The following is a 25,075-nucleotide window of genomic DNA, read 5'->3' as shown; positions in this document are numbered from 1 at the left end:
ATCTTACACCTCCAGCTCCACCACTATGGATAAGGCCTCTTCAAAGAATAAAACAATGTGATAATAAAACTGTGCCATCATGCACAATTATCAGGCTGCCAGAACAGTGTAAGAATATGGAAGCTCCCGTTTGTGCCTCTGGGGGACAAGCTAGTTTTCAAGTTGCCTTCACAAACAGTTTCTTCTGTTGATGATACAGCTGAATAGAAATCCCAGCAAACAGTTCCACATTTCTGTACCAGCTGCTGTCATTCTTTGTTATCAAGTGAAATATATTTAGTGACAAATGTTCAAAGGAAAAAGAACCTCAGGTGTGACATCAATGTATGGAGTTTATGTATGTGCTTAAAATGTATGATTGACTGGATAATATTAGATTTTAACATTGATTCATTTTCAAAAACTATTGACTCTTGTTTGATGACTCTCTGCTGACAGACTTACTCTGCAGCTTGCAGAGCTATGTATCTATTGATCTATACTGATCTACACTACCTTATGATCTCTCAATTGCTCCATCGATCTACACCATCTATGAAAACTATGATTTTGTGCATCTATTTGGGAATCAATTGAAAGTCAGAGTCACTTTTGCAGGAGAGCTTTGATAGGTATTACATTTTATTAAGAGGTTATAGCTGATCTTTTAGTGTTGATCATCAGACACCTTTGATCCTTTGAGTGAGCACGGATCTAAACATCCTTCAAGGACTGTTTCCAGTTATGGCTCATAGGATTTGACTTTATAGATCTTCACTCCTCTTCCCCATCCTGAATGTGCTTCCTTGGGTTGGAATCCGGAGAGTGTAGAAGCAACTTCATTGAATTGAATTCACTGTTGCATTTCCACGTCTTTCTTAAGAGGATAAACACTTTGTGCCATATCACATAATTCTGCCAGAAGCATCCTTTTGGAAAAGGTAGACAGACCGTGAAGGGACATGATATGATGGTCAGTGACGAAGCTTAGGTACAGGGTGGCATTGAAAATCCGTGCATGCACCAAGATAACACCCCCAAACTGCTACACAGACACATAGCTGGATTAACTATCCAAACCACAGATTGTTGCCGCTTGTTCTAATTTCTGAAGATTGTTTTCTACTCTTCAATCATCCATTTTTTCCTGAAAGTAGCATTTGCTGTACCATCACCTTTCTGCACAGCACTGCTGATCCAAGTTGTTATTTGTAGCTGGAATGCCTCTGGCCTTTCTCCTCTGACCTGGCACATTGACAAGGTGTTTTGGTTAAGAACCGCTGTGGGCTCCATGTTTTATTAATGGATCTTTTTCTAGTCTGTATTTCGTATAGAAATCGCCGGAGGGCAAGTATTTAGAATACGATGGGACCGCTGTGTCTGGCAACAAAACAGTCCAACAATTTATCATTTTAGATAACACATTCTTACGTCTAGTGTAACAAAAGGACTTGTTGACCCTGTCCACATGCTGTTTATATTGAGTTGCAGCCGTGCAGTTTGTTGTTGAAATGTGGCTGTTTGCCTTAACAAGCATGTGTATCTAATAAAGGAGCCACTTTCTTAAAAACCTCACTTATTCACAACAACTTGAGTATTTCAGTTCATAGTGCATAGTGTATTTACTGTCATCCATCGGACAGTTTGACATGTTGCTGTCTGTGGCTTCTGCCCTCCATGATGTCTCTCTTGAATGGACTCCAGCTTCCTTCCTTTCCATTCTGTTCCCCTCAGCCCTCTCCCAGCCCTGCAGGACAGTTCCTATGATACAGTCTGCATCCAGACAGGAGGAAAACAACTTTATTGACTTTACAGTACTACCCCACTGGGCCCTGCTCCTCCATATGGTTTAACTACAGCCTAGCATTTTGTCCCGCCTTGTCGCACACTGAGGTTCCGGCTCTTACACTTTTTACTATTAATGGAGAGTTCAAAACCACAGGAGCTGCTGCTTTCAGAAAACTGTCAAACTACTGTTTGGCTTGCAGTGATTTTCAGCATTTAAAGTTATTCTAGGATTGTTAAAGGGGAACTCCACTCTGTGCTCACTTTAAATCAACACATGTGCACACAAGCAGAATTTTGTCACATCACAACTAGTTTGGAGCCAATCTTGATTCAGTATGCAACTTCCATGAGTATAATTTAGGACTTCTGATAGCAGTGGGAAACCTCCTGTGTTTAGCAGTTAAACGTTCAAAATTAACAGTAGTTGTTTTCATAGATTTTAGCGGACAAGGAGATTTTATTTTTTTTCAGCGGGGCCTCATGATCCTGCCGAGTTTTTACGTTTTAAGCAGGAGGTTTCAGAAGAGTTACCACAGGGATAACTGGCTTGTTATGGCCAAGCGTTCATAGTAACGTCACATTTCTGATCCTTTAAATAATACTATGGTTAAGCAGTTGTAAGTGGTTAAGAATTTAAAGGGATACAGGGCTATCAAGTTTGATATTGTATTAGGCTTGATTGAAGTAAAGGGTGCTGTTGGGCCTTGGCAGAGGTTTGCACTTTACTTAGTACCATTCTAATTGTGAATGAAATGTTTTAGGGTATTGAACTTTGCAGTCAAAGCAACTCAAAATAAGCAACTCGAAGACACCACCTTGTTCTCTGACAGTATGTGATTGGCATAGTTGCACATTTTTTAACATTAAACAGATCAAAAATTACATAATCATCAGTTACAGTCCTACTTTTCAGATGAAATTCCTGAAAACCCTCTTGCTCAACCAGTATAGAGAGTGTCATCAGCCCCATATCCATATCCTTTATGACCATATTGCATCTTCAATTTTCCTTCAATCTGTTTGTTTTCATGGCTTCCGATGTGCTACTAAGGTCACAGCCAGATACTGTAGACATCCCTTCAACACAGAAGGTCTCTGTTCCCATACAGACAGCCAGAGGCCAGACATTTAATGGCTGTGTACACAGGAAATATTATGGACAAAAGAATATGATATGAATAGAAGTATTTAGCTGCCAGACACAAGTGCATCATGCAGTTTTTCAGGTACGGGTGTTCTCAGATGTAGATTAATAATAAACCGGTGTGTGATAAGTAGTCTGAGACATTGTGTGTGTGTGTGAGAGAGAAACAAAGAGAGCAGGGTGGTGTATCCCCTCTTGAACAATACTCACGGTCGATCAATCAGAGTTTAACAGCTGTGAAGGGGAGCCCCCTCTCTCATCTCAGTGCAGTTGGAAAAGGGCGGTGATTTTAGTGTGTGTTGAATGAGAGCAGTAGGTTGTATGTATGTGTGCGTCCATGCGTGTGATAAAGATTGACACACCGTTCCCGAGGCCAACTCACTGCGTGTTGCTGTACTGCTGATGTGTCTCAGCTGCTTCTACCTTCAGTCTGTGACGTGACAGAAACCGTCTGGAGGGGGATGGGATCTGCTCATCATTTTGTCGCTGCTCTTACCTATCCATCCATCCACCCACCCATCCTTGCATCCATCACTTGCCTATCTGCATCCGCCCTGCGAGTTGAGCATCATGACACAATATGCTCCTACTGCCCACTCGCCCCTTTTACTGACAAAGGACCTGGAGAGACGCATAGAGATGAATTCCCTCCCCCAGTGGGACCCAATCCATCAACTACAGCACCATACTGACGGCAGCACCCACCCAGGCAATCTTTTAAAGGCACAGGGGTGACTGACATTCAGATCCACATAATATTCATGACAGTAATCTGCATTTTTACACAAGGACTTTGCTTTAGATATACCAAATCAAAGATCAACAAGAGATAGGTTTTAGCTGTATAATATTTAGTGTGGACAAAGCAAAGTCAGCCAGGGCCTGCAGGGATATGATGTCAAAACCCACTAACACATGGTCATTCAGAGAACCTCTCTCCACTCTTTGTGAGCAGTGGATGATGTAACGCATAGACTCATTCTGCCCTTGTTAGAGGAAACAAAAGACCAGCCAGAGTGCACTCAGACACACACACATTACACACACATTACACATAACGTTCCTCTCTTTCCTTGTTTCTCTCATGGTCATGTGATTGTTCTCAGAGTCAGAATGCACATTATAAAGTGGAACAACATCCACCCAGGTTGCTCAAGATATAATTCAATATCCAAAACTATCTCAATTAGTTGTGACAATGTCAGCATATTGCATCATTACTTAAAATTCAGATTGTTTAGTATTTGAGCCAGTTTAATTGTCGCACATTATCAGTTTGGTTATGAACATTGGTATATTAAATCCAGTTTAGAAATGAGTTCTACATTCAATCTTAAATTACTGTACATGCAAATCGTTAAAATTTGCCTACTGTACTATATGCCAAAAAAACTTAAATTCTGGGCTTGTGAACATTTTAAACAAAACAAAGCCCCAGTCACAGGTTGCATATGAGTTTCGGCCAAAAAAAGTGTAGTCACCTTCAAGATTGTTTCATTTGAATAAATGTCGCAGACATCCAATACTGTCCAATCCTGGGTGTGCTGGAACCAGCTGACACAGGCATTTGAGAGGGAGGAAAACGCAACACCAAAGAAGACCCAAACTTGACAAAGAAAGGTCCCATCTGTTTGACAGGTTCAAACCCACACCCTCTAGCTTTGCTGTACATGCAACCCCCGAACCCCATCCCCCTGAAAATAATTGAAGTTAAAATTCTGAATAGGAGAACATACTGAAAAGATGTACCATGAAAGAATTATGAATTAAAATATGTTTTAACCCAGAGAATGTAATGGTGTGTCTCATTCGGTCACCTGTCACCATACCTCCATGGAGAGTCAAGAGAGTGAAGTCGGCAAAAGAGATTAAACTTAATATAAATACATTTTTTAAATATTACCTTTTGGCCCATCAGCAAAGGTGTTTAATGGTGTGTTCCCCATGTATTTGCTTGACTCACTTAAGTGTATTCAGCCCAAACAGCTGTATATAAGTGAAAAGATCGCAATCAACAGAATGTACCGAGGGTCTGTGTGTGTTCATTTGCTCTCCAGCTCCAGTCAGCAGTCAATACTGCAGAACATAAATACCTGACGATGAAGGTCACCTTTAAGTATCTTTGCTGCAATCAAGTTGATGTACGGGAGTGAAGATAAATCTTAATGTTAAAAGTTAAAAATTAATCTTAGGTGCTCTCCGCCAGCTGGTAAGCGGCTCTTGATCAGAGCAGAATTCGACATGACTACGGCTGTTTATGCCAGCGGAAGGTTTGCAAACGACTCTGGAATTACATCACCTTTTTAAAGTAGAGTTCCATCCACTTCAAGCTGGCATGAAAAGCGAGGATGAATGTTTTCAGTCACCCATTAGACTTGATTTAAAATGCCTTGCACCCGATTATTTGTCACCAACTGTTTATGTCAGAGGCAAGTGTAAAAACTCTCTGTGTATGTGTGTTTCAAACATCTTCATCAAATGCGTCAATGGGGTATGTACTGCAGATGTACAAACGTGTTCCCAGAATGATCTTGATGTCTCCTTCACTGTTTGTGATTTTTCCACAGAACTGGCATCCAGCCAGTCAGCAAGAAACATTACCAGCCCAATTTCTGCTCCATGTACTCTCTCTTGTTATGGCATTTGGAACTCGACTGGACTGATTTATTTCCCCTTCCTATGTCACACTTGACAAACCATCCTGTCCTCTCCTATCTGACCTGGGGGGGCCTCCAGCAGGGAAATGCCTAGGACGTGGGAACATTTTAGCCGCTGAGCTGGCTGCTGGAGTAACTGCTCCACTCCAGGAGCACTGCAAGCATGTGAGGAACGCCTTACCCCTCTCTGGCCTCCTGAAAATGAAGTTGAGATCGAAAAGACAAAATTGCAATATCCTCTTGACATTGAGATGTTTTTGGCATTTTCTGCATTCCAGTCATTCTGTAAAGGTGGAATGCGGACATGTCTTGAAAGGATAAAGGTAACTTCGCCACATACATCAGACCTGTGGTTGTGAATTGTGCCCTTTTTTCTACATTATGTAGCACATTAGTGTGTGATTGTAATGGGCCTACAGCTAACAGTGAGGTGGGATAACAGCAGTGTCCTGAATTAGCAGGATGCACATATTGATGATACACTCTGAGCACTATGGTAGCAATCCATTGTAGCCCCACTCAGTACTCTCTCATCGGAGGGTCATTCTCTGTAAGCTCCCTCCTTCAACTTCTTTGTGTGTGTGGGTACTGTCAGTGTGTGAGTACATGCACACTGCACTAAACAAGTCTTTCTCATAATGGGATTTGTTTTGTGAACCTACTCCAAGTCATGATCTCATTCCCTTGCAGCAATTCTGTCTCTGCATTAAATTCCCATTGCACCCCTCAGTCCCACAGATCCATTTTTATAGCTTTAGCAATGATTTTACATGTAGCCCCTTCACACATCCTCCTTTAGCTCTGAAGTACTGCAGCAAAGCCCAGCAGGCAGCCCTGCACTCCAAACCCCTCTAGTTCTGCAGTCTGCTGAAAATACCGCCGCGTGAAAATAGTGTCATGGGGGATTATTTTAGGCAGCATTATTCTTTCTGCAAACTTGCATCCACACCTTTTGACATCAATGAGAGACTTCAACCTATGTAGTGCCTATTCCTAATTGGCGATAAATCACTTTCAGCAATAGGAGTCCAAGTCCTCACATTTGTGGTCAGACTAACAGTTTGAAGTCTGTTTTTCCATTGGAGATTAAATTACAAAGACAAACATAAATTTAGAGCACATTAATTTAACTGAGTGGTTCTGCTGCTGGAGCCTATCATGTTTTGTGAGTGGACTCTTTTAGTACAGGAATAGCTTAAACCGTTTTTTGGGTGGATTTGTTGTTTTGTTGCAGTAGACAAAGGTCCTCTGATCTGCCAAAGCCCATGAACTTGCCGATAGCTTTTGGTGCGCCATAGTTGGCATTCAGTTTGAAAAGTTAGCATAGCTCTGAGTTTTTGGTCTGAGGCCAAGTTAGCCTGACCAGCTCTCTTGGGTTGCAGTTAAAGCAGAGAAGGGAGAGACCTCACTGCGTGACCACTATGGGCCAAGAAGCACTGCTGCTCATTGTAAGTGCTTCAGATAATGTTTGTATTTTATTCAAAGGATCATACATCATGTTCGGCATTGTGGCTGGGCCTAACGTACCTGGGGCCACCCACCTGAACAACCTGCCCACCCTAAATGACCAGTATACATACTGTATGCCTGCCAACACTCCTGATTTTCCACGGAGTCTTCCCATTTTCAGCCCATACTCCCACTGTGCCCCTGATTGGTCATTTCCCCTCCTCAGCTCCAGATTTCATAGTAATACAAATCAGTTAGGAGTGTCTCGGTTTCTTAGTTTGAATTTTTCTGATTCTTTGATTTATGACCAAATACCTGCGGGATGAATGCTGTTCCCATCTGCCTCCCTTTTACTTATGTTTGTGCTGGCATGTTCTCCATAAGCACTCTAAACTCACTGTGGTAAACAGTGACCTTGAGAAACAAGGTGAGCATTATAACTATGAGCCTTATATCATGCTGATGTTAGCATTCACTCACTTATTTTCTAAAGTTTTGGACTCTCTGCTTGTCAAGTAAGCTCCATGTGCGTTATTAGTAACCGTCATGTCTAATTTAATCTCTTCCAAAGATGACTTCTTAGTCATCAGTGCAGTGGAAGTAATTTATAGTCATTCATGCCTGGATGAAGTCAGGAGTCTTAAGATTTTGGACTGGAGTTCATTGTGGATCTAATTTTAGGACTTCAGTGTTATAGCATCCCTGAATGATCTACAGTTACATCCACAGTTGACAGTTTAGTTTTGGCTGAATGTGTTCTAACAGTCATACATTATATCAGCTCATTTGCTGTGCTGCTTCATTCTGTTTTTTGATGAGGGTCTTTGCTTTTAGTATTCAAGTCTGAAACTTTGGCTGCGGTTGCATTTCCTGGACATCTGACCCCTCACCCACACGTGGCGTGTGATAAATCAGTCCAACCTGTCATGGCCGTAGCAGAGCTGAATACTGAATGAACTGGGTCATCATTGGATTATCATTTCATATTCATAAGCAGACTGGTAGTAAAGAGCGATTTGACGCTCTGCTCTGGTAGCTAGTCCACCAGACATCCCAGCTAACTGAGAGGTACCACTCATCCTGAACACTACTTTTTCAGGCAAGATGCACAAAGTGTGGCTCAGTGCTGACTCTGTCTGAGGGACATTTCTGAAGCTTTGATCACAGTGTCATTTCAGGAATGATGATTGCAGCAATAATAGTAAGTAAATTAGTTTGTATTTTCCTTCTGTTGTCGTAAGATATATTTTTCTCCGACAGGGCAACATGCACATACAGTGCATGTTTCATGCAGCACAGGGAGGGACTGTGAGCACTGCAGGTCCCATGCAGCTCTGTATCCTTGTGGCCTCTCTTGGCTCCCACATGTCCTCCTCCATGAGGCTGGCTGTTTGCTTGGATATCCTCTCTCCTCTCCAGCAATAGGTCTTTTTAATCCATCTCATGTGTGGATGGCACATATGAAGTCATCACAGCTGATGCAACCTACACTTTTCTTTCCTTTGCCTTCCTTTTTTTTTTGTTTGAGGTATTTGGCTGCAACCCGAGAGCAGGCGTTTATTTTTTAGGCTGTATTTTTGGTGACTCTATTTCTACTTTGCCAGTGTGGTAGACTGCGATCTACCACACTGGGCAGTTATTTATTGTAGAGCATTTTTAGATGCAGGGTTTGGTCGCCTGGAGTTGAAGTAGCTTCCCATTATTTACTGCACTTGCGATGCATCAGTTATTGACAGCTGCAATGCTAAGACGTGCTTTGATTCTATACATTTCTTCTTGCAAGAACTGCAGAATTCCCCAGTTGAGCACTCTGAATGAAATGTCACTGTGCAAGATGACGGGAGAGAGGGCTTCACATGTGGAAAGTAGAAAACTGTTCTTGTGCAAGTGCACCCCCTCCCCTTTTTTTTGTTACCTCCTGCCCTCTCTTTTTCCTCTGCCTCTTTCTGTTCTCTCTCCATCCCATCTCTTTGTCCTGGGAACGTACCAACCAGAGAGGGGGAAGAGAAGGAGAGAAGGGGGAGGGGTGAGCCAGCATGTCAGACAGGAGAGAGGAGGGAAAAGCGAGAGAATAGCATGTGGTGAAGGGACAAGGAAAGCAGGCTGAGAGGTCGGCAGCAGACTGAAAGAAAGTAGCCTCTTTTGTTTTTCATCCATTTGCTCCCTCCCATTATCAACTGCTGCTCATCAAATTGGGTGTTAAAGTTCTGTTGGGCGCCAGTCAGAGAAAGGAAACCAACAAGAGAAAAGAAGGCGAGAACAGGAGGATGGGGCATCACAATGGTAAGATGGGAGAGAGGGCAAGATGGAGGAGATGAAAGCTGTCCTGTTGAGGAATCTCCACCTCCTCTCATCCTCCAACAACACCGCCGCTGCTGCTAATATTGTTGCCTCCCTCCCTCTGACTCTGAATCCTGCTCTGGGAGAGCTTACTCTGTCTGGGAGAGAAAGTGGAGAGTTGACATTTACGTCCTGCCGAGGGGAATTGTTTTCTGGACCAGCCAAACAGGACTCTGCGAGACGGGATGCACATTTTTAAGCTTGCACAGAGAAATAGAGACTGGGGACAGGTGTTGGAGGATTAAGGAGGGGCAAACTGTGTGCATGAAGCTGCACGGCATGAAGTGAAGGACAGTGTAGAAACTAAAACAAGGAAGGAGAGACTTAACCGGCTGTGAGTACAAAGTGTCTTTCTTACTCTTTCATTATACCGCTGCTGCTCTGCCGGTTTTGGAGCAAAGCTTCCCCCCTTGTCCCTGTGTGCCTGGAGGACTCATCAGAATTGCTTGTGTCCAGAATGTGGCTGTTGGATGTTTTTCATCTGCAGAAACCTTTGTTAGAGGTACAGTGCACCTTCGCCTATAGGTGCAGCAAGTCTTTAACTTGCTCTCTTTGGTAGATGACCACCATGGCTGGGATTTCTCTTGCTTTTGGGAATTAAATGAGCCTGCTTATTCAATGTAAACAAGAGGAAAGCACAGACCACCCATTGTTGTGTATTTTTTTTCCAGCATGACCATATACAGCTTGACGACATAGAGAAAGCTCTAACTTTATTACTGCAGTGTTGTTTTTTTGCATTATCACAGAGATCTTTCCTTCCTTTATGTGTATCTTTCCATTGTTCCCATAATGTACTGTTTGAACTTGAATCCTATACATCCAGAGTAGCTATATTTAAAATATTTTATATTGTATTTCGTGAAAGGCAACCTTTTCTCACTTTGTCACTATTATGCTGGTCCTTGTGGTTAGACTAGAATAATTGCAGCCCCCTTTGCTCTTAAGCTACAGGGACGTACGCTAGTGCAGTGCAGGTTGGACGGAAATCAAATTATAATGTGGTGTGTTGCATGCATTGCAGAAAACAGGGCTAGACTGGTTGCAAGCCGTTCTGTATGGGTGCACAGGATCTGGCACTGTGACTGGATCTCATCATAAGTTGTAATTTGGTTAAACTGCTGGCTAAAAGCAGGAGCACTTGCTGAAATGATGAAGTTGTCATGTCCAGCAGGCTCTAGTCTTTGTATCTGGCATAATAATGTATCCAAGTACTAACTTCAGAATAGTTTGATAAATGTCTGTTGTGCAGTTCTGTTATTATGCAGTTGGGTGCCAGTTACAGTATGCTTTATTGGTAGGTCGCTTATTCAGTAAGTGCCATCTTTAATTTATAAAGACTCTGTCAGCAGATCTACAGTAGACAGTTTAAGACTTGAGACTTAAATAATTCTTTCTATTCATTATGCCTCAACATATTTCGCTCTCATAATGTGACCAGTGTCTTCCTGCAAAATCTCTCTGAAGAGTGCAGCTGTACAAGTTGATACTCTGTATGGATACTGTGTGAATTAATGAGGTGTAGACTACTGAGGCAAACAACTCAATCGATCAGTTTAATTCCCTGGCAAGGTCTTTGTTTATCTGCAGAAAAAATGAATAAAGTCATGTCAACCTTGGGTGATTGTGGTGAACGATTCTAATGGAGTCATGTATGTAGAACTGCAGAGGGAACAGGCTATACAGTAGCTAAAAGAGGATTGTATGAGATAATTGATATGTTTGTTGCTCACTGGAAGTTGCGCCGGATCTTGGCACCGCTAACTCTGTGTTGACAGATATCTGAAATACTGTTCCCAACAACTCTGCGTTCGATCCTGAGTTTTCTGATGTTTTGTCTAATACTACCTCATTCTTGGTATCGCTGCATACCTTTTTTGTCTACCCAATTTTGCTGTACATTTTGGGGTTCTTTCATGCAAACCATATGGTTGCTGTGTTACCTTTCCCAGCAACATTAAAGGTTTCCCCTATTTGTGTTATATGCTGTTTTTGGTGGTCCTGAATTGATTAAGATGAGGCCAGATGACGTATCCAAGCTGCCTGGGCAGCAGAAATTTCTTATTAATTGATTTGACACTGAGGGCATAATGTTTAATATTTTATCAAAAGAGCAATATAATTCATTTCTAGAGGAGGTTGGGCTATGTGGGCAGTACAGCAGTACAGCAGTCTGTCAACACTCTGTCTGAGAGGAGAGCGAAAAACGCAGCCAAAACTGATGTATTGATACTGCGAAAAATGAGTGTTGAAAGCGTTTCAAATATTCAACATTAATATGTATTGATGTTTTACAAGATTTAAAAATGACTGATACGTTCCTCTGGCTGTCTGTCAGTAGTTTAAATTAGTCAAAGACACATTTTTGAAAACAAAATTCAAACACATTTGTCACCAGACTGGCCTAGTCACAGAAAATCACAGAGAGATGTTTCCCACTTGAGAGTTCACAGGAAAGTGTATTACAGAGACACTGTCTGGCCCAAGAGTGAAGCAGAGTAAAGCTTTTATGTTTGGGTCACATACAGCAGTCATTAATAATGTATACAGAGAAGTACAGCAATGCATAAAACCTGTTGAGTTTGTCATTTATCACAGAAACCATCTAGAGAAAACGGAGATAGGAAGGAATAGGGAATTCAAACATTTTGTTAAGGCAGCCAGTATGTGATGGGATAAATAGCATCATATCTTGTCTTTTTTGTTGTTCAGAAAGTGGCATGCACATTGCAGCCAGTCAGACAAAGGGCTGGATAAGACAAGTATTATAAGGCAAGACAGGATGAAGTATGACCTAATATCTGTTAGTGCCACCTTGGGGAGGTAATACATCCGTCCTGATGGAAGCAAATTAAACTCACTGCTGGGGAATCCGCTTAGATAACCTGAACAGTCTCTGTGGACTTGGCTTCATAGAAATGGCAAAAATGCAGAAATGTCTAGGTGGTTTTTTGTTTTTCACATTAAGATGAACAGATTTAGCAAATGTGAGTGCTGATGTAGCACGGTCTTTACAAAACCTTTACCAGAGACTTGTCAATATTGAAACTTGTTCTTCCTTAAGAAGAAGCATTTGGTTTGTCTTTTTATATGTAAAATCAGTATTGGCATCAAAGGTACACTTATCATCCAGAGTAGTTCCTGGAGATAGGTACCACTGAACTGCAGTCACTGTATTCCATGTAATGATGGAATGAGCAAGCGACTATTCCTCATCAAGATTTAAGTGGGATTCATCCTCTGTGGACCAAGAGTGTCCGTACTAAATTTCATGGCAATTCATCCAATACTTAATGAGACATTTCAGTCTGTAATGGACTAACCAACCGACACAGTAGCTGTGCCGCTAGGAGTTATTCAAATGAGTTTACCAACAAACAATATTTAAATACATCCTAAAAAAAACCATCAGCTGCTCATGTGCAAGGAAGAAGCACTTAAAGCTGAAGAGAACCTGAAGAGATGTAACTAGAGATAGACCTAGACCTTTTCTGCTGATATCTGATATTCCAATATTGTCCAGCTCTTAATTTCCAAGACCGACATCATCCGATACCGATATATGCAGGCTTTTTACATCAAAACTGTTAGGTAACAACTTTACATATCTTACTGTGGAATTAACACATTATGCCTAATTTTATTGTGACATCCCACTGGATGCATACATAAATGCAACATGGCTTTCCAAATGTAAACATTGTCTGTGCAAAATAAGAGAACAACTTCAACTTACGTTATGGAAAAAAGTGCCAATATGGCACGGCTGTATTTATTATTTTTTTAGAGTTTTTAGACAGAAACATTTTGCCTCAAACAACACTACAGATGGGCACTTTCACCTTGGGGATATTCCGTTTCTCAAACATCCCTTCAAGAGAAGATGGAGTTCGGTCTGCTGTGTGAGACCCACAGCACACTTGAGAATGAAGTCCTCATCTAGCCATTGTGCAGTCAAACTCAACATGCTAACCTGGTTGACGCTTGAAGCCCAGATATCTGTAGTGAAGCTAATGGATACAGCACCAGAAATTAGCTTCTTGATGTGGCTGTAAACAATACTCTACAGTTCAGGTAAGCACTGGTCTGAGAAATACTTGCGACTGGGCATGGTACAACATGGCTCAAGGAACTCCGCAAGTTTGTTGAGTCTGGCATCTTGAACTTCTTGTTTCCTCCGCATATAAGCAATGCTTTGCAGGCATTGCAAATTGCAAATTTACTTTTCATAGTAAATGAGCATGCTTGTTAGCTACGGTTAGCAACCCACAAATCTTGCGTGTTGTTGTTGTTATACGTCCTCAAACGCACGCTTGTAAATGTCCCATGCTGCATTCATGCAGGCTCGGAAAAACTGAAGCATACAGAAACATCAGTTATAAAAACCTGATACCAATGATTCCCGACATTACTTTTTTAAGTCAATATCAGCCGATAATATCGGAGTGCCAATACTATCAGACATCCTTAGATGTAACCCATTATTGCTTAAATCCAGTAGATAATTAACATGTTGAATTTTTGAACTTGGAGCCGCAACATTAGATTATTTAATCGAAAGAAATTTAGTTGCCAAATATGATTATTTTAAAGTAAGAAAATGTCAAACATTTGCTTTTTTGAAAATCCCATCTTCTTAAATGTGGAGATTTGCTTCTTTTCTCTGCCATCTATAACCGAAAAGAAGAGTTGTTTGGGTTTTGGACTTGGTTGAACAATAAAGAGTCCATTTAAAGACACTTTGGGATTTGGGAGACTAAACATTGAAGTGATTAGTTGTGAAAATAATCATTACTTAAAGCCCTGTTTGCGCTAACCCAGTCTGACAGCAAACCATTTAGTTATTTTACATTATATACTTCAATAAGACAGCAGTGCATTGTCTGTTCTGCTGCATGATGTCTTAGTTTGTTGCAAAAGCAGTGATCCAAGTCAGTCAAAACAACAATGTCTCCTCAGTTACAGTTGGTCATTGGGCAGCTGCCCTTTTCCCTAAAGTAAAGTATAGCCTAGGTCCAACCCTTAAGCCCTGGCAGTGAAAAGGGAGAAAGGCTTGTTGCATGAATGTCTGGGCTCACTTCTGAAGTTTGTTTTTATAGCTTTTCGCTGGCTCCTCTGTCAAGAGAATAGCTTTTATTTGCGCATGAAGAGCAAAACATTTCTGGGTTGCTCAGTGCTGATACTGAACAACAGAGGTAATTAGGTCATTTGCTGTCATACTACTTTGTGTCTCTGAAGAGAGACTCAGCCAGAGAAAAGGACATTGTTGTTCTGTAATGGCTCTACCACTGCCCCTCTATTAACAATTGTCTTTAAATCACGTCCTCTTTAATGGGAACAAAAACACTTCCATGTGTTTCTCTCCCCTCACTGGCACCATGACATTGTGTAGACAATATCTGTTTAGTGGACCTTCAGAGCACATAAAAACCTTTCTCAGTCTTAGTTTTTATGCTTGGTGATGTGAAAGCAGAAAACGTTTCTTTTGTCTGAAAAAACAGGCAGGGCAAGAACACATTATCAATGCAGCTGAGAGAGAGATGACTAAGATGTACCAAATATCTAACAGCGTGGTGCACAGAGAACCAGAGAGAGACACCCTCAGAGATAGAAAGCCAATCCTGCAGGCAGGTACTGCCAGGCCCAGTTTCAGTGGCTTTGAACAATATAAGCATTGTTTCTGATGGAGACTACTTCCAGCCTGGAACTTACTGCATGTGAGCAAGGAACTCACCTTAGCTGGCCTAGGTAATGTGCTACATCATATTTTCATATAGTCTCTTGTGTTGTAAGCATATTAGATAAAACACTGCCACAGGAAATTCTACTTAATACACTGACAAGTTCTCTTGGGAGAAAAAGAACACCAAGATACACAGGTAATGCTCAAAGCTATGCATATTCATTGCTTTTTTTTAATACACATGTATACGAGAGAGGCATGTAACTGCCTACCAACTCTTTTCTACAATGAGAAATTAATGACCCATAAACTGGAGCTTCTCAAAACTGAACTTGTAAGACCTTCATAGGATCTGCCTAGCTTTTTAACTGTTTAAGACAAACTCAATCTAAATTCTTTGAAACAAACACAGCACTACAGATTTGAGTACAGAAATCATAACTTGGAAATGGGATAGGTTATGCTAATATAGATATTCTTTACCGTTTGCATTTGCACATTCTAGCTCTTATGACTGAAACTGTAATACGGTGAAATTTATTTTTATTTGCAAAAAACAACTGTGCACACATTCGTCAATCTCCAGTTCACTAGAATAAATGCAGAAAAAGGTGGCAAAACACACACTACAGATATTAGCCTGTATATTTAAACACACTTCCTGGTAGTGGTTATAAACATGAAGTTCATTGCTAATTAAGGTGTTTGATGTGCTGCAAAATAAGCTTTTTCCTGACAATACCTGGAGCTTGGATGTAGTACCACTCCCTCAGCAGTGTCCAAATTTAGGCTGAGGAACTCATCAGCACACAAAGCAAAGCCTGTGACAATGGGTACAGGTTAAGTGATTGTTCACAAAGTTTGTCAAGTGAAAAAGACCTCTGTTGCTCAAAGTTCGAGTAAGCGTTGCTGAGAAGACGATACTTCATGTGTGAATCTTGTACACATGTAGCAAAACAAACCACATCAAATACTATCAGAAATTTAATATTTTCAGGTGTATAACTGGCCTTGAAAATTGCAAGTTAGCTCAGCAGGCTCACAGTAATTTTGGCTGGATCGAATATAAGGGGCAAATGGTAGCCACATTTAGACCTCGATGCATCAGATAACCCTAATCTAGACCACTCTAGAACTATATGGTGAGCAGTTCGTGGGTTGATTAACACACACCTCTATTGATCAAATGTTTATATCCATGTGGCATAAGGAAGAGATAACCAGAGATACATTAAAGCTGCAGTCTGGAGTTTTGAGAAAAAAGAGGACTTAGAAAATTTGAATGAGCAGAGCTCCCAGGTCCCTCCTTCCTCTCTGCTGAGTTGCAGCCCTGCCTTCAAAGCCCCTCCCCACAGAGGAGCCTGCCGTGCACGAGCAGGCTTGTAACCACAGTAACAGAGGACATCAGAACATAAGCCCCGATTGTTCTACTTCTGACCAATACAACTAAATTACAATGATGAGTGCCTCATGCAGATCACTGTAGATATCCTGAGTAACAAGCAATATTCCTCACATCGTGATAGACGGGAGTTACCAGCTAATCTTTACCTGGTGCAATGCCATGCTACCTTTCTGAAGTAATGTTATTTCTCTAAATCAATCCAACAACTTCAGAGTGTAGTGAACACAAACTTTATAACTGCCCGATCACTTGAGAGACACTTTTGCTAACCAGTAGCCATAAAGACAGAGCAAAACATCGGAGTTAGCATACAAGCTAACAAGCTAGATTTAGCAACGAGCTACATAGCTCAACTGCAACATTGTACGGCCATATGCACTATTGCAAGTATTACCGTAACCGCCACCACCATAGAGTTGTGGTTAAAACACAGAATTAAAGATAGATCAAGCAGGGGTCCTTACTTGTCCAGCAAAAAAGCAGCTAACTCCGCGTCGCTCTCGTCCACTTCTGAAATGACGCGCGGATATTTATCCATGTTTTCTCTCTGGCTCGGTCCAGTTCTTTCTTTTTACACTGCTTGTCTTCGTCAGTCTTCTTATTTCTTCTCTTTGACGTGGGCAATGGTGGGGTCACTCTAATAGTTCGCTGAGATGGCCGAGGGAAAGGCAAGAACGAAGATGGCCGAGCTAATTACGTAGTCTAACACTCTTTGCAGAAGATTCAAAGACAAAAAAGGTGAACTGCTAGAACTGGACAAAATAATAGAGGAAAAGGCCACACAGTTGAGGCACTTGTATCTATCTCTCTCTCTCTCTCTCTCTCTCTCTCTCTCTCTCTCTCTCTCTCTCTCTCCCCCTCTCTCTCCTTTTGAAAAGGAATTATTATTTTATGTACTCGTCACTTTACATTTTACAGAAGTCCTTTGATTAAACGTTTCTGTTTTAAACTTTTAAACCTTTTCTGATTTTCATTTGTCATTTTGTCTTCATTGAGATAGAATGATAGTATTAAATAACAAATAATTGTGCATAGTTCAGTGTTTCTATTGAGGCACAAAAGTAACAAAGTGTCCGGTAATAATAGGTACTTGATTTGAATTGTAAGCATTACTATACTTATCCACTCAGAAAATTAAGTAACAAAATGGCAGTAATCTGTTACTTTATGATTAGTTACCTCAACACTGAAGTTCGAAAAGTTGCCACTACAGTTGCGGCTTGAAGTCGTGCTGGTATTAAAAAATATTGTGAAGGTATTAAAAAAGGTATTAAAAGGTGCTGAATTCAACTTAAGAATTTATGTATATACCCTGGCACAGTAGTTGTTGTTTCCATTCCAACACAATGGACCCTGTATGCTTTGTGGGAATGCTCTTTATTGGAGAATATGTGGAATAAAATGGAAGAAGGTGTGAAAATGTATATTTGTGTAAGTGTGCCAGGTTCACTTATTGAAGGTATAGGTTCAGTTCGGTTATTAAGGGACTTCCCTGGATAAATATATTACTGTGTGTGCGTGAGCCTTTTGGTTAGGCTTGTCCTTAGTGAATGGAACAGTCCACATGCAGTATTATTATTTATCAGAATACGGTTTAATGCTGATTAGTATATTTATAGTTTTGTTGTCAGCAACAATGAGCGTTTTCTGTTTGCCTAATGCAGTTCATGTAAATATGCAACAGTTGCTAATTGCAATTCTTTGGGAAGAATGTGAGTCAGAATTCAATTTTTTTTCACACAAATGTTTGAATTGAACTCTCCCTTCTAAAGAGAGAACATATAGTTGAGGATAAATGAGGATAAATTGAATCTGTAAGATTGACAGCTGTCAGCAGTGTCTTCCTCAGCAAAGTTGTCAATATTGTTCTGTTTTCTACTACAGATGCTGGCTATGCCAGTGCTCCCGGCCTCCTGCTTGTTTCCTCATCTATTTTTCATCAATATGTGGGTGCTCAACTCTATTCCACTTGGAACTCATCAGTATAATCACCTTATACAATATCCATTTATTTTCAGAAGCCTACTGTCACTGGACTGTATTTGAATATGTCCCCCTTTTCTTAGTTATTTTGTGTTGCCCCCTTTTTTCCATGTAATATAGGTCTGCACTATGATTAAAAGCTGACTTTGATCTGTCTTTTGTCTGTGTGGGCTTGAATGGGATCTCAGAAAGGTTAGAGATATTTTCTTTGAGTAATAACATCTTGGACACCTAACCTGAAAGCATCATTGGGACCGTGAAATCTAATATTCCTCATATTGCCAAGAAATGTTTTCCTTATTAGCGTCAACATTAATAAAGGACTCTTCCTACACTGTTTGACAACATCTTCCTTTTTTTTGAGATCTTGTGCCATCACTTTATTAAAGCTACATCATTCTTTTGACTAAGTCAGTCATGTGGTATCATTAAATGAAATGAAGGTCCTGGTTTCTCTTGGCTCATTTTGTGAATATTTCCCTGCCTGGCATCATTTGGCAAACTTTAGGGTCATGAATACAGTCTAGATTTAAGTTTTGTGAATTGTATCGTGCTGCCCACCTGGGAGTTTATAATAACTGTCATTAGGTGTTGTGAAGTCAAAGATGTTAGAGCCACCATCAGATCTGATCCCTTTTCTTGAAATGAAGAATGCATGTCTAATGCTCCAACCTCTCTTTCTCTTTCAGTTGACCCTTGGAGACGAACAGTGTGAAGTGACACGGAATGGCTATGAGTCTAAAGAGCTGGTGTACTTAGTTCATATTTACTGCCAGGTAAGACAGGACTGTTACATACCTCTCCATGCACAGCATGAATGCACTAAGACATACTCTATTTATATGAAAACTTTCACAAAGTCGATTTAATATGCAAACAGACACAGACATTTGTTTAGAAGTATCCAAACTTTCATCTTTTCATTTAAACTCAGAGGTGATTTGCAACCCACAGAAGATGTTTCAGTGCAACCTGTTCAGATATCCAGCGCAGTCCTCCCTTTGAGCAGAGAGCTGGCTCCGATTCAGACATTTCTGAAACACCAAACTTATTGTTTCAAAATCCAAGTTATGTGGGAATTTGGAACTGAATTGAAATGAGCTGTGGTTGAGTGCCAGGATGGGTGAGTGATTCTGAAGAATGTCAGATAAAAAGGCCTTCAGAGAGTGAGTGCATCAAACCCTGAGCTATTACAACTTACTGTACACATGTTGGCATATTTTATACAGGTGGCGGCACCCACAGAGAATCAGTTTCTATTGTTGATGGCAGAAACTATATCGAGCATTCCCTTAATTTGGCACTTCAGACTGATAGTTGTGCGTTCCCAGTTTCATTGCAGAGGTCTGGTCAGAGAAGAAAAAAGTTGGTTTAGTTGTCTTTAAAATTCCCCTTTTAAGGAGAGTTTTTGGAGTGAAGTAACTGCCAATTTATGTATGATTACATCATAAAAAAAGTTTTGTAAAAAATTTGATTAAATCAATAACCTTAAAGTAGAACACACACATGCACACCAGCTGCTCAGAAGCTTTGCCCCGTCCTCCTCCAGTGACATTTTTGATTCTGGTTTCATGCATTTCCCTCTACAGATCATATTCCGTTTGCACGACCTTGGCAACATCACACAAGTATGCGGCTGTGCACTTGGAAATTCCACCTTATTACAGCCATTGGAAAACTGCTAAATCTACACTGATTCTATTTGAAAAGGTGGAAAAAATGTCAAAGAGTTGGCCTTGAGTTCTGCACTCAGAGCTCTCAACAGAGAAAGTAGCACAGCTCAGTAAGATTGGTTCAGTTCCACAGACTCAGTAAGGGGGTAACTAGAAACACCGTCTGAAAGTGGGGCAGGAAAGCAGAAAGAGTTCCCCAAGCCCACAGAGCCACCCCTGCGTGTCTCCACCAGCCAGCATTTTAAAAACTGCACCAGAATCAGTGGGCTGAGTGGTGCACTGCAGTCCCAGTCGCACAAGCCCTGGCCCTGGTACAGATGGATCTTTCTAGGCCAAATCAAAGCGAAATACTTTTTCCACCACAAGTTTCTCTCAGTGGGGTTTTGAGGTTTGGAGCCTGGTTTTACTGGATGCAAAAGAAACAACAAATCCACGGAAGAACTCTTGGATGTTTTTTTTAAGACATCACATTTAATGTGGTGGATTGAGGGCAAAATTCTCTTGGTTTGCACTTGCACTGTTGGCATTTAATCACTCCGTTTTACTAGGAAAGGCTGAGTAGGCCATTGATGTTCTTTGTTTATCAGCACATTTACAATATCAAAGTATACAAGTCACATGGGAGACATGATTCCCATTCTGCATTTAGATTTTTGTGATTTTGAGACAGTGCCAGTTATCAGAGAATTAAAAAGATGAATGTCTGTGGGGACAAAAACAGAAGATACAGTCCAAGAGAAAAAATAAAAAAAATTAGCATTGTCACAGTGGTTTGTTGTTTTTATGTTGATACTGTAGTTGGTGGCTCTTCTTGTAATGTGATCCACAAAGTTCCTTTACTAGCAACAAAATATTCGACCACACTAGACAACCCAAGAAGTCTGCTTTGGTTTGTTGAGGGGTTACACGAGATAATGACATGACAACCGGTAAAAAGGCAGTTTTTGTGATGATAAAAATGAAAACACTTTTCCTAAGTGTTATTTAGTGCTCTCCAATAAAAAATAAAAATAAGAATATAAAGCAAATGCAAGTTAAAAGACTAAAAAACAAGAGATGCAATTGTAAGACTTTCCATTTATGGAGGTTTTAATGTAATTCATTGTTAATATTACGCTGCTTAAATTGTTGGATTGCAGAAAAACATGTATCAGTGTGATCCACACTGAAGTGAAGAATATCATGTCTTTGTATCACCTGAGTAAATTTAATGTGAATTGAAAACAATAGTGAGCCAAAAATGAACCCTTGGGGAACACCACAACTGATCTGAGTTACAGAGAGACAGGAGTAAAGTAAACATATTTTTTGTAGTGACCAAAATTATTGCATCTGACTTTTTCAGTTGAATCAAACTTTAATTCGATCTATTTGTTTTGCCATCAAGTACTTAAATCCTGAAACCTAAATCCTAAAAACTTACAGGCCATTATCGCACATTTCTGAACACCCAAGCAGAAGGAATGATGAAAAATCACAGTAGCACTCAAATGCGTATAAGGTAGCCTCTTGCATTTGAAGAGTTACTGCTGTGTCTATCCTTATTTACTCAAATGCTGGATTCTCTTGACTTAACCTGAACGCACCAACCATAAACACTACTCAAACAACCCCACACAGATTCAGCTATTCGTATTGTACAGAAATGTATAGTAACCAGTTACCACCTGAAAGCACAGAAACTACATCACCAAACTTAAGCCAGTACCAATTATAAGGTGCCGGCTGTGGTCATATGGTGACTGTGGTTCACTTTTTATTTGTTTGATTTAAGGGATTTAAAATGTTAAACTTGCCTACACATATGTTTCATTTTTAGTTTCGTACAGACAGTGTGTGGCAATTCAGATGTTGTGTTGTATTCCTTTTTCTATAGTGTGTGCATTAGACTGAGTTTAATTAGTGAAAAACTTGAACCTTGAATGAAAATATTGCTCACATGATCGATGCTCTTTAATCAATTGTATTCTTCATCTGTTTCTTTGCTGGTGTCACACACGTTTTTATTGTTGTTCTGAAGGGTCGGAGTTGGATTGTGAAGCGCAGCTATGAGGATTTCCGTGTCCTGGACAAGCACCTTCATCTCTGCATCTATGACCGACGCTTTTCCCAGCTGCCTGAGCTGCCTCGATTGGACAGTCTGACTGATCAGTCAGAGGTAAACACTGAAAGCATTCATCAACACTCTCACTTTGGAAATTGTTTTGCTCACAGCCCTGGATGCTTCAGTTTGTAGTTAAGAATACATTAAGGAACTTAAGGAGCTTGAGCAGTCAGATGTACTTGTTGTCAGTCTTGGCCACTGGTAAAATCTTATTAAAAGATGTTATATTAACTATAGTACTGTCTGTAGATCTCATACAGCTTTGTTTGCTTCCTCTCTGAACCATCCATATTTAGCCCCTAAATTACTTAAATGCATGATGGCATTTGCTGTCCATGTATTTTTAAAACACAAGATGACAAGGTTTTAGTAATCTAGATGAAAGCTATTCCAGTTACTGTGCTGTCCAATATGATCTACATGGCTTTTGTCTTGGGAATGCACACTTGATATGTTGCCAGTTATTCCCTCTTCAGCTCGTCTGTGGAATGTATTCTGAGCCAGACGAAACCTTTATGTTCAGATTGAAGCTTTAAAAGGAATGCAGAGGTTGGGTATCAGACCAAACTGGTAAAACCAGTTTATCACTGAGGGGTATTGTGTGTGCAGATCCTTTCGGAATAATAACTCCACAAAGCTGCCTGCATTATACTTTCACCAGTAGCTGGGTTTATAGGAGTCCTAAGGTGTGATACAAGTGCAGGATTAGAAAAGATCTCAACTAAGTGCTAAAACTTACATCTGAACACTTTTCTTCCCTTCCCTTTATCATTTATTGTCATTATTAGCTTAATGAGCAGATGTTAAGTAATAGAAATTATACAACTAAATTTCCCATATAACATGAAATCATAGATACAAAAGTCATTCAATGCTTCAATGTGCTGTGTTTTATAAAACAAACATTAAAATTTTGTTCAATATGTGTGTGTTCGGAGGGGGTTATAACAGTAGCAGATGGTAATTTAATGCCTCTAACTGGCCTGTGTGTTTTCTTCCATGTTAGTCAGTTTCCCAGATGTTGTTAGCTTACCTCTCCCGGCTCTCAGCCATCGCTGACAACAAGATCAACTGTGGACCTGCCCTCACATGGATGGAGGTAAGGCTGCGCTATTGTCTGTATTGAAGGAGTCCACTAACTGGTGGCATGTCATCTAGACATTCAGTATAGATTTGTTCTGCAACACACATGCTGTTCTCTGGAAAAATACACCTGAAAGGAACCTGCAGACAGTCGTATCGACATCATACCAGCGTTTCATTACAGTTTCAAAGTTCAATATCTGCAGAATATGTCAGACATGAAGAGGATATACACAATGGATGAAAGACAGTTTTTTTTTTTCTGTGCACTCTCTTTTTCTGTCTATCCCTCCCTGCCTCTCTTTCTTATTCTTTTAGTGTGATAAAGAAAATCATGTCATCATTTGTATTGAAAATTATCAAGGGCAAAGACAGAGTTAGCAGAAGCTGTGCTGCAGTAGCAACACTGCCTGTGTGGACATACGTGCACGCATAAGCCAGACAAGGTCAGCAACATAGCTGTCATGCACTACATGCGCAGTGCAGTGTGTTCCACCTGTAACTCTCTTGAAAATGAAAATATTGTCTGTGCATCTAAGTGTCTTTCTGCCAAAGGGCTTTGCTTTAGATGATTTATTATTTCTGCCTTTGAATGGTCTTACCTGCACATGAAATGCTCATTCAGGAAATTCATGAATACTTTTGCACATTGTGAATGAAGAAGAGCAGTATTCTTCTATTCCAATGACAATGTCACAGTCTGAATTAATTGAAGTTTTAGTCTCCAACACTGCAGAGTAATTGAATGCTGCAGTAAATAGAAATCATAATGACGCCTTACCTGCAGCAAAACTGCACTGACTAACAAGGAAAGGTAGACAGACAATAATAGAAAGATCCCTTGCAAACTAAAACAAGGACCTGGAGTCTTGTACTTTCATGTAAAAGGTTTCTATAGCTACAGGATTATGCCAGAAATACTTGAATTTAATGTAGGATTACTAGGATCTCATAGTAGATATCAGCAGTAGCTATTTAGCATTCACAGCTAATAATCAATGTTCATCAGGATTATTTTTCACATGGTCTTTTGTTGGCTAATGGCTATCACCTTTGAATTGACGTGTAAGTCTTACATGTGTGTATTTGTGTGTGCACTAGGTCGACAATAAGGGAAACCATCTGTTGGTCCATGAAGAGTCGTCCATCAATGTGCCAGCTATTGCTGCTGCCCACGTCATCAAGCGCTACATCGCCCAGGCCTCAGACGAGCTGTCCTTTGAGGTGACAATGGTGCATGTACATGCACACGCATGCACGCGTGCGTGTACATGCACATGCATGCACACACACACACATGCACACTTACACCTTTCTCTGTGTCTCTGTCTATATACTGAGACTCCATTCAAACTCATTGGTAATATTTTATCATATTTTGTCGCTTGTTACATAAAGATTTCGTAAAATAAATCTTCACAGCTGGTGAGAAAGAAAAAGAGAAAACTGCAGGAAATATAGATCCATCTTTTCAACAGAAATGTGTGCAAACTCCACAGCTGAAGAGATATGTGTTAAGACATCAAATCTGGATAAATCATGTTTCTCAGAACATTTTTTTTTTACAGAAAGGATGTCCTTGCCATTGAAAGTTCAAGCCTCGCTGCTTGATGCTTTCAGTTTTAGCAGTCTGTGATCAATCTTCTGTCTTTCCTTCTCTGCAGGTTGGTGACATTGTGTCAGTGATCGACATGCCCCCTAAAGAAGACACCACATGGTGGAGAGGCAAGCATGGCTTTCAGGTATGTAGCTCACAAAAGATGTTTCTCTGTCCATTCCTCTGGCTG

At 40.5% G+C, this 25,075-nt stretch overlaps 1 protein-coding gene across 3 annotated transcripts in view; it reads left to right on the top strand.

The window, feature by feature from the left end:
• The window catches only part of arhgap32b (Rho GTPase activating protein 32b), a 115,417-nt gene that overhangs the window by 57,555 nt on the left and 32,787 nt on the right, over positions 1–25,075 (top strand). For all 3 annotated transcript variants that reach the window (XM_037120809.1, XM_037120808.1, XM_037120807.1), the window contains exons 6-10: positions 19,118–19,204; positions 22,122–22,259; positions 23,212–23,304; positions 24,390–24,512; positions 24,953–25,030. In XM_037120809.1, coding sequence (XP_036976704.1) covers positions 19,118–19,204; positions 22,122–22,259; positions 23,212–23,304; positions 24,390–24,512; positions 24,953–25,030 — 519 coding nt within the window. The remainder of the gene's footprint in view (positions 1–19,117; positions 19,205–22,121; positions 22,260–23,211; positions 23,305–24,389; positions 24,513–24,952; positions 25,031–25,075) is intronic.

The sequence above is a fragment of the Acanthopagrus latus genome, chromosome 13 (genome assembly GCF_904848185.1).
Source record: "Acanthopagrus latus isolate v.2019 chromosome 13, fAcaLat1.1, whole genome shotgun sequence".
NCBI lineage: Eukaryota > Metazoa > Chordata > Actinopteri > Spariformes > Sparidae > Acanthopagrus > Acanthopagrus latus.
Note: the sequence above shows the minus strand (reverse complement) of the source record. Positions and strands in the feature narration are given on the sequence as shown.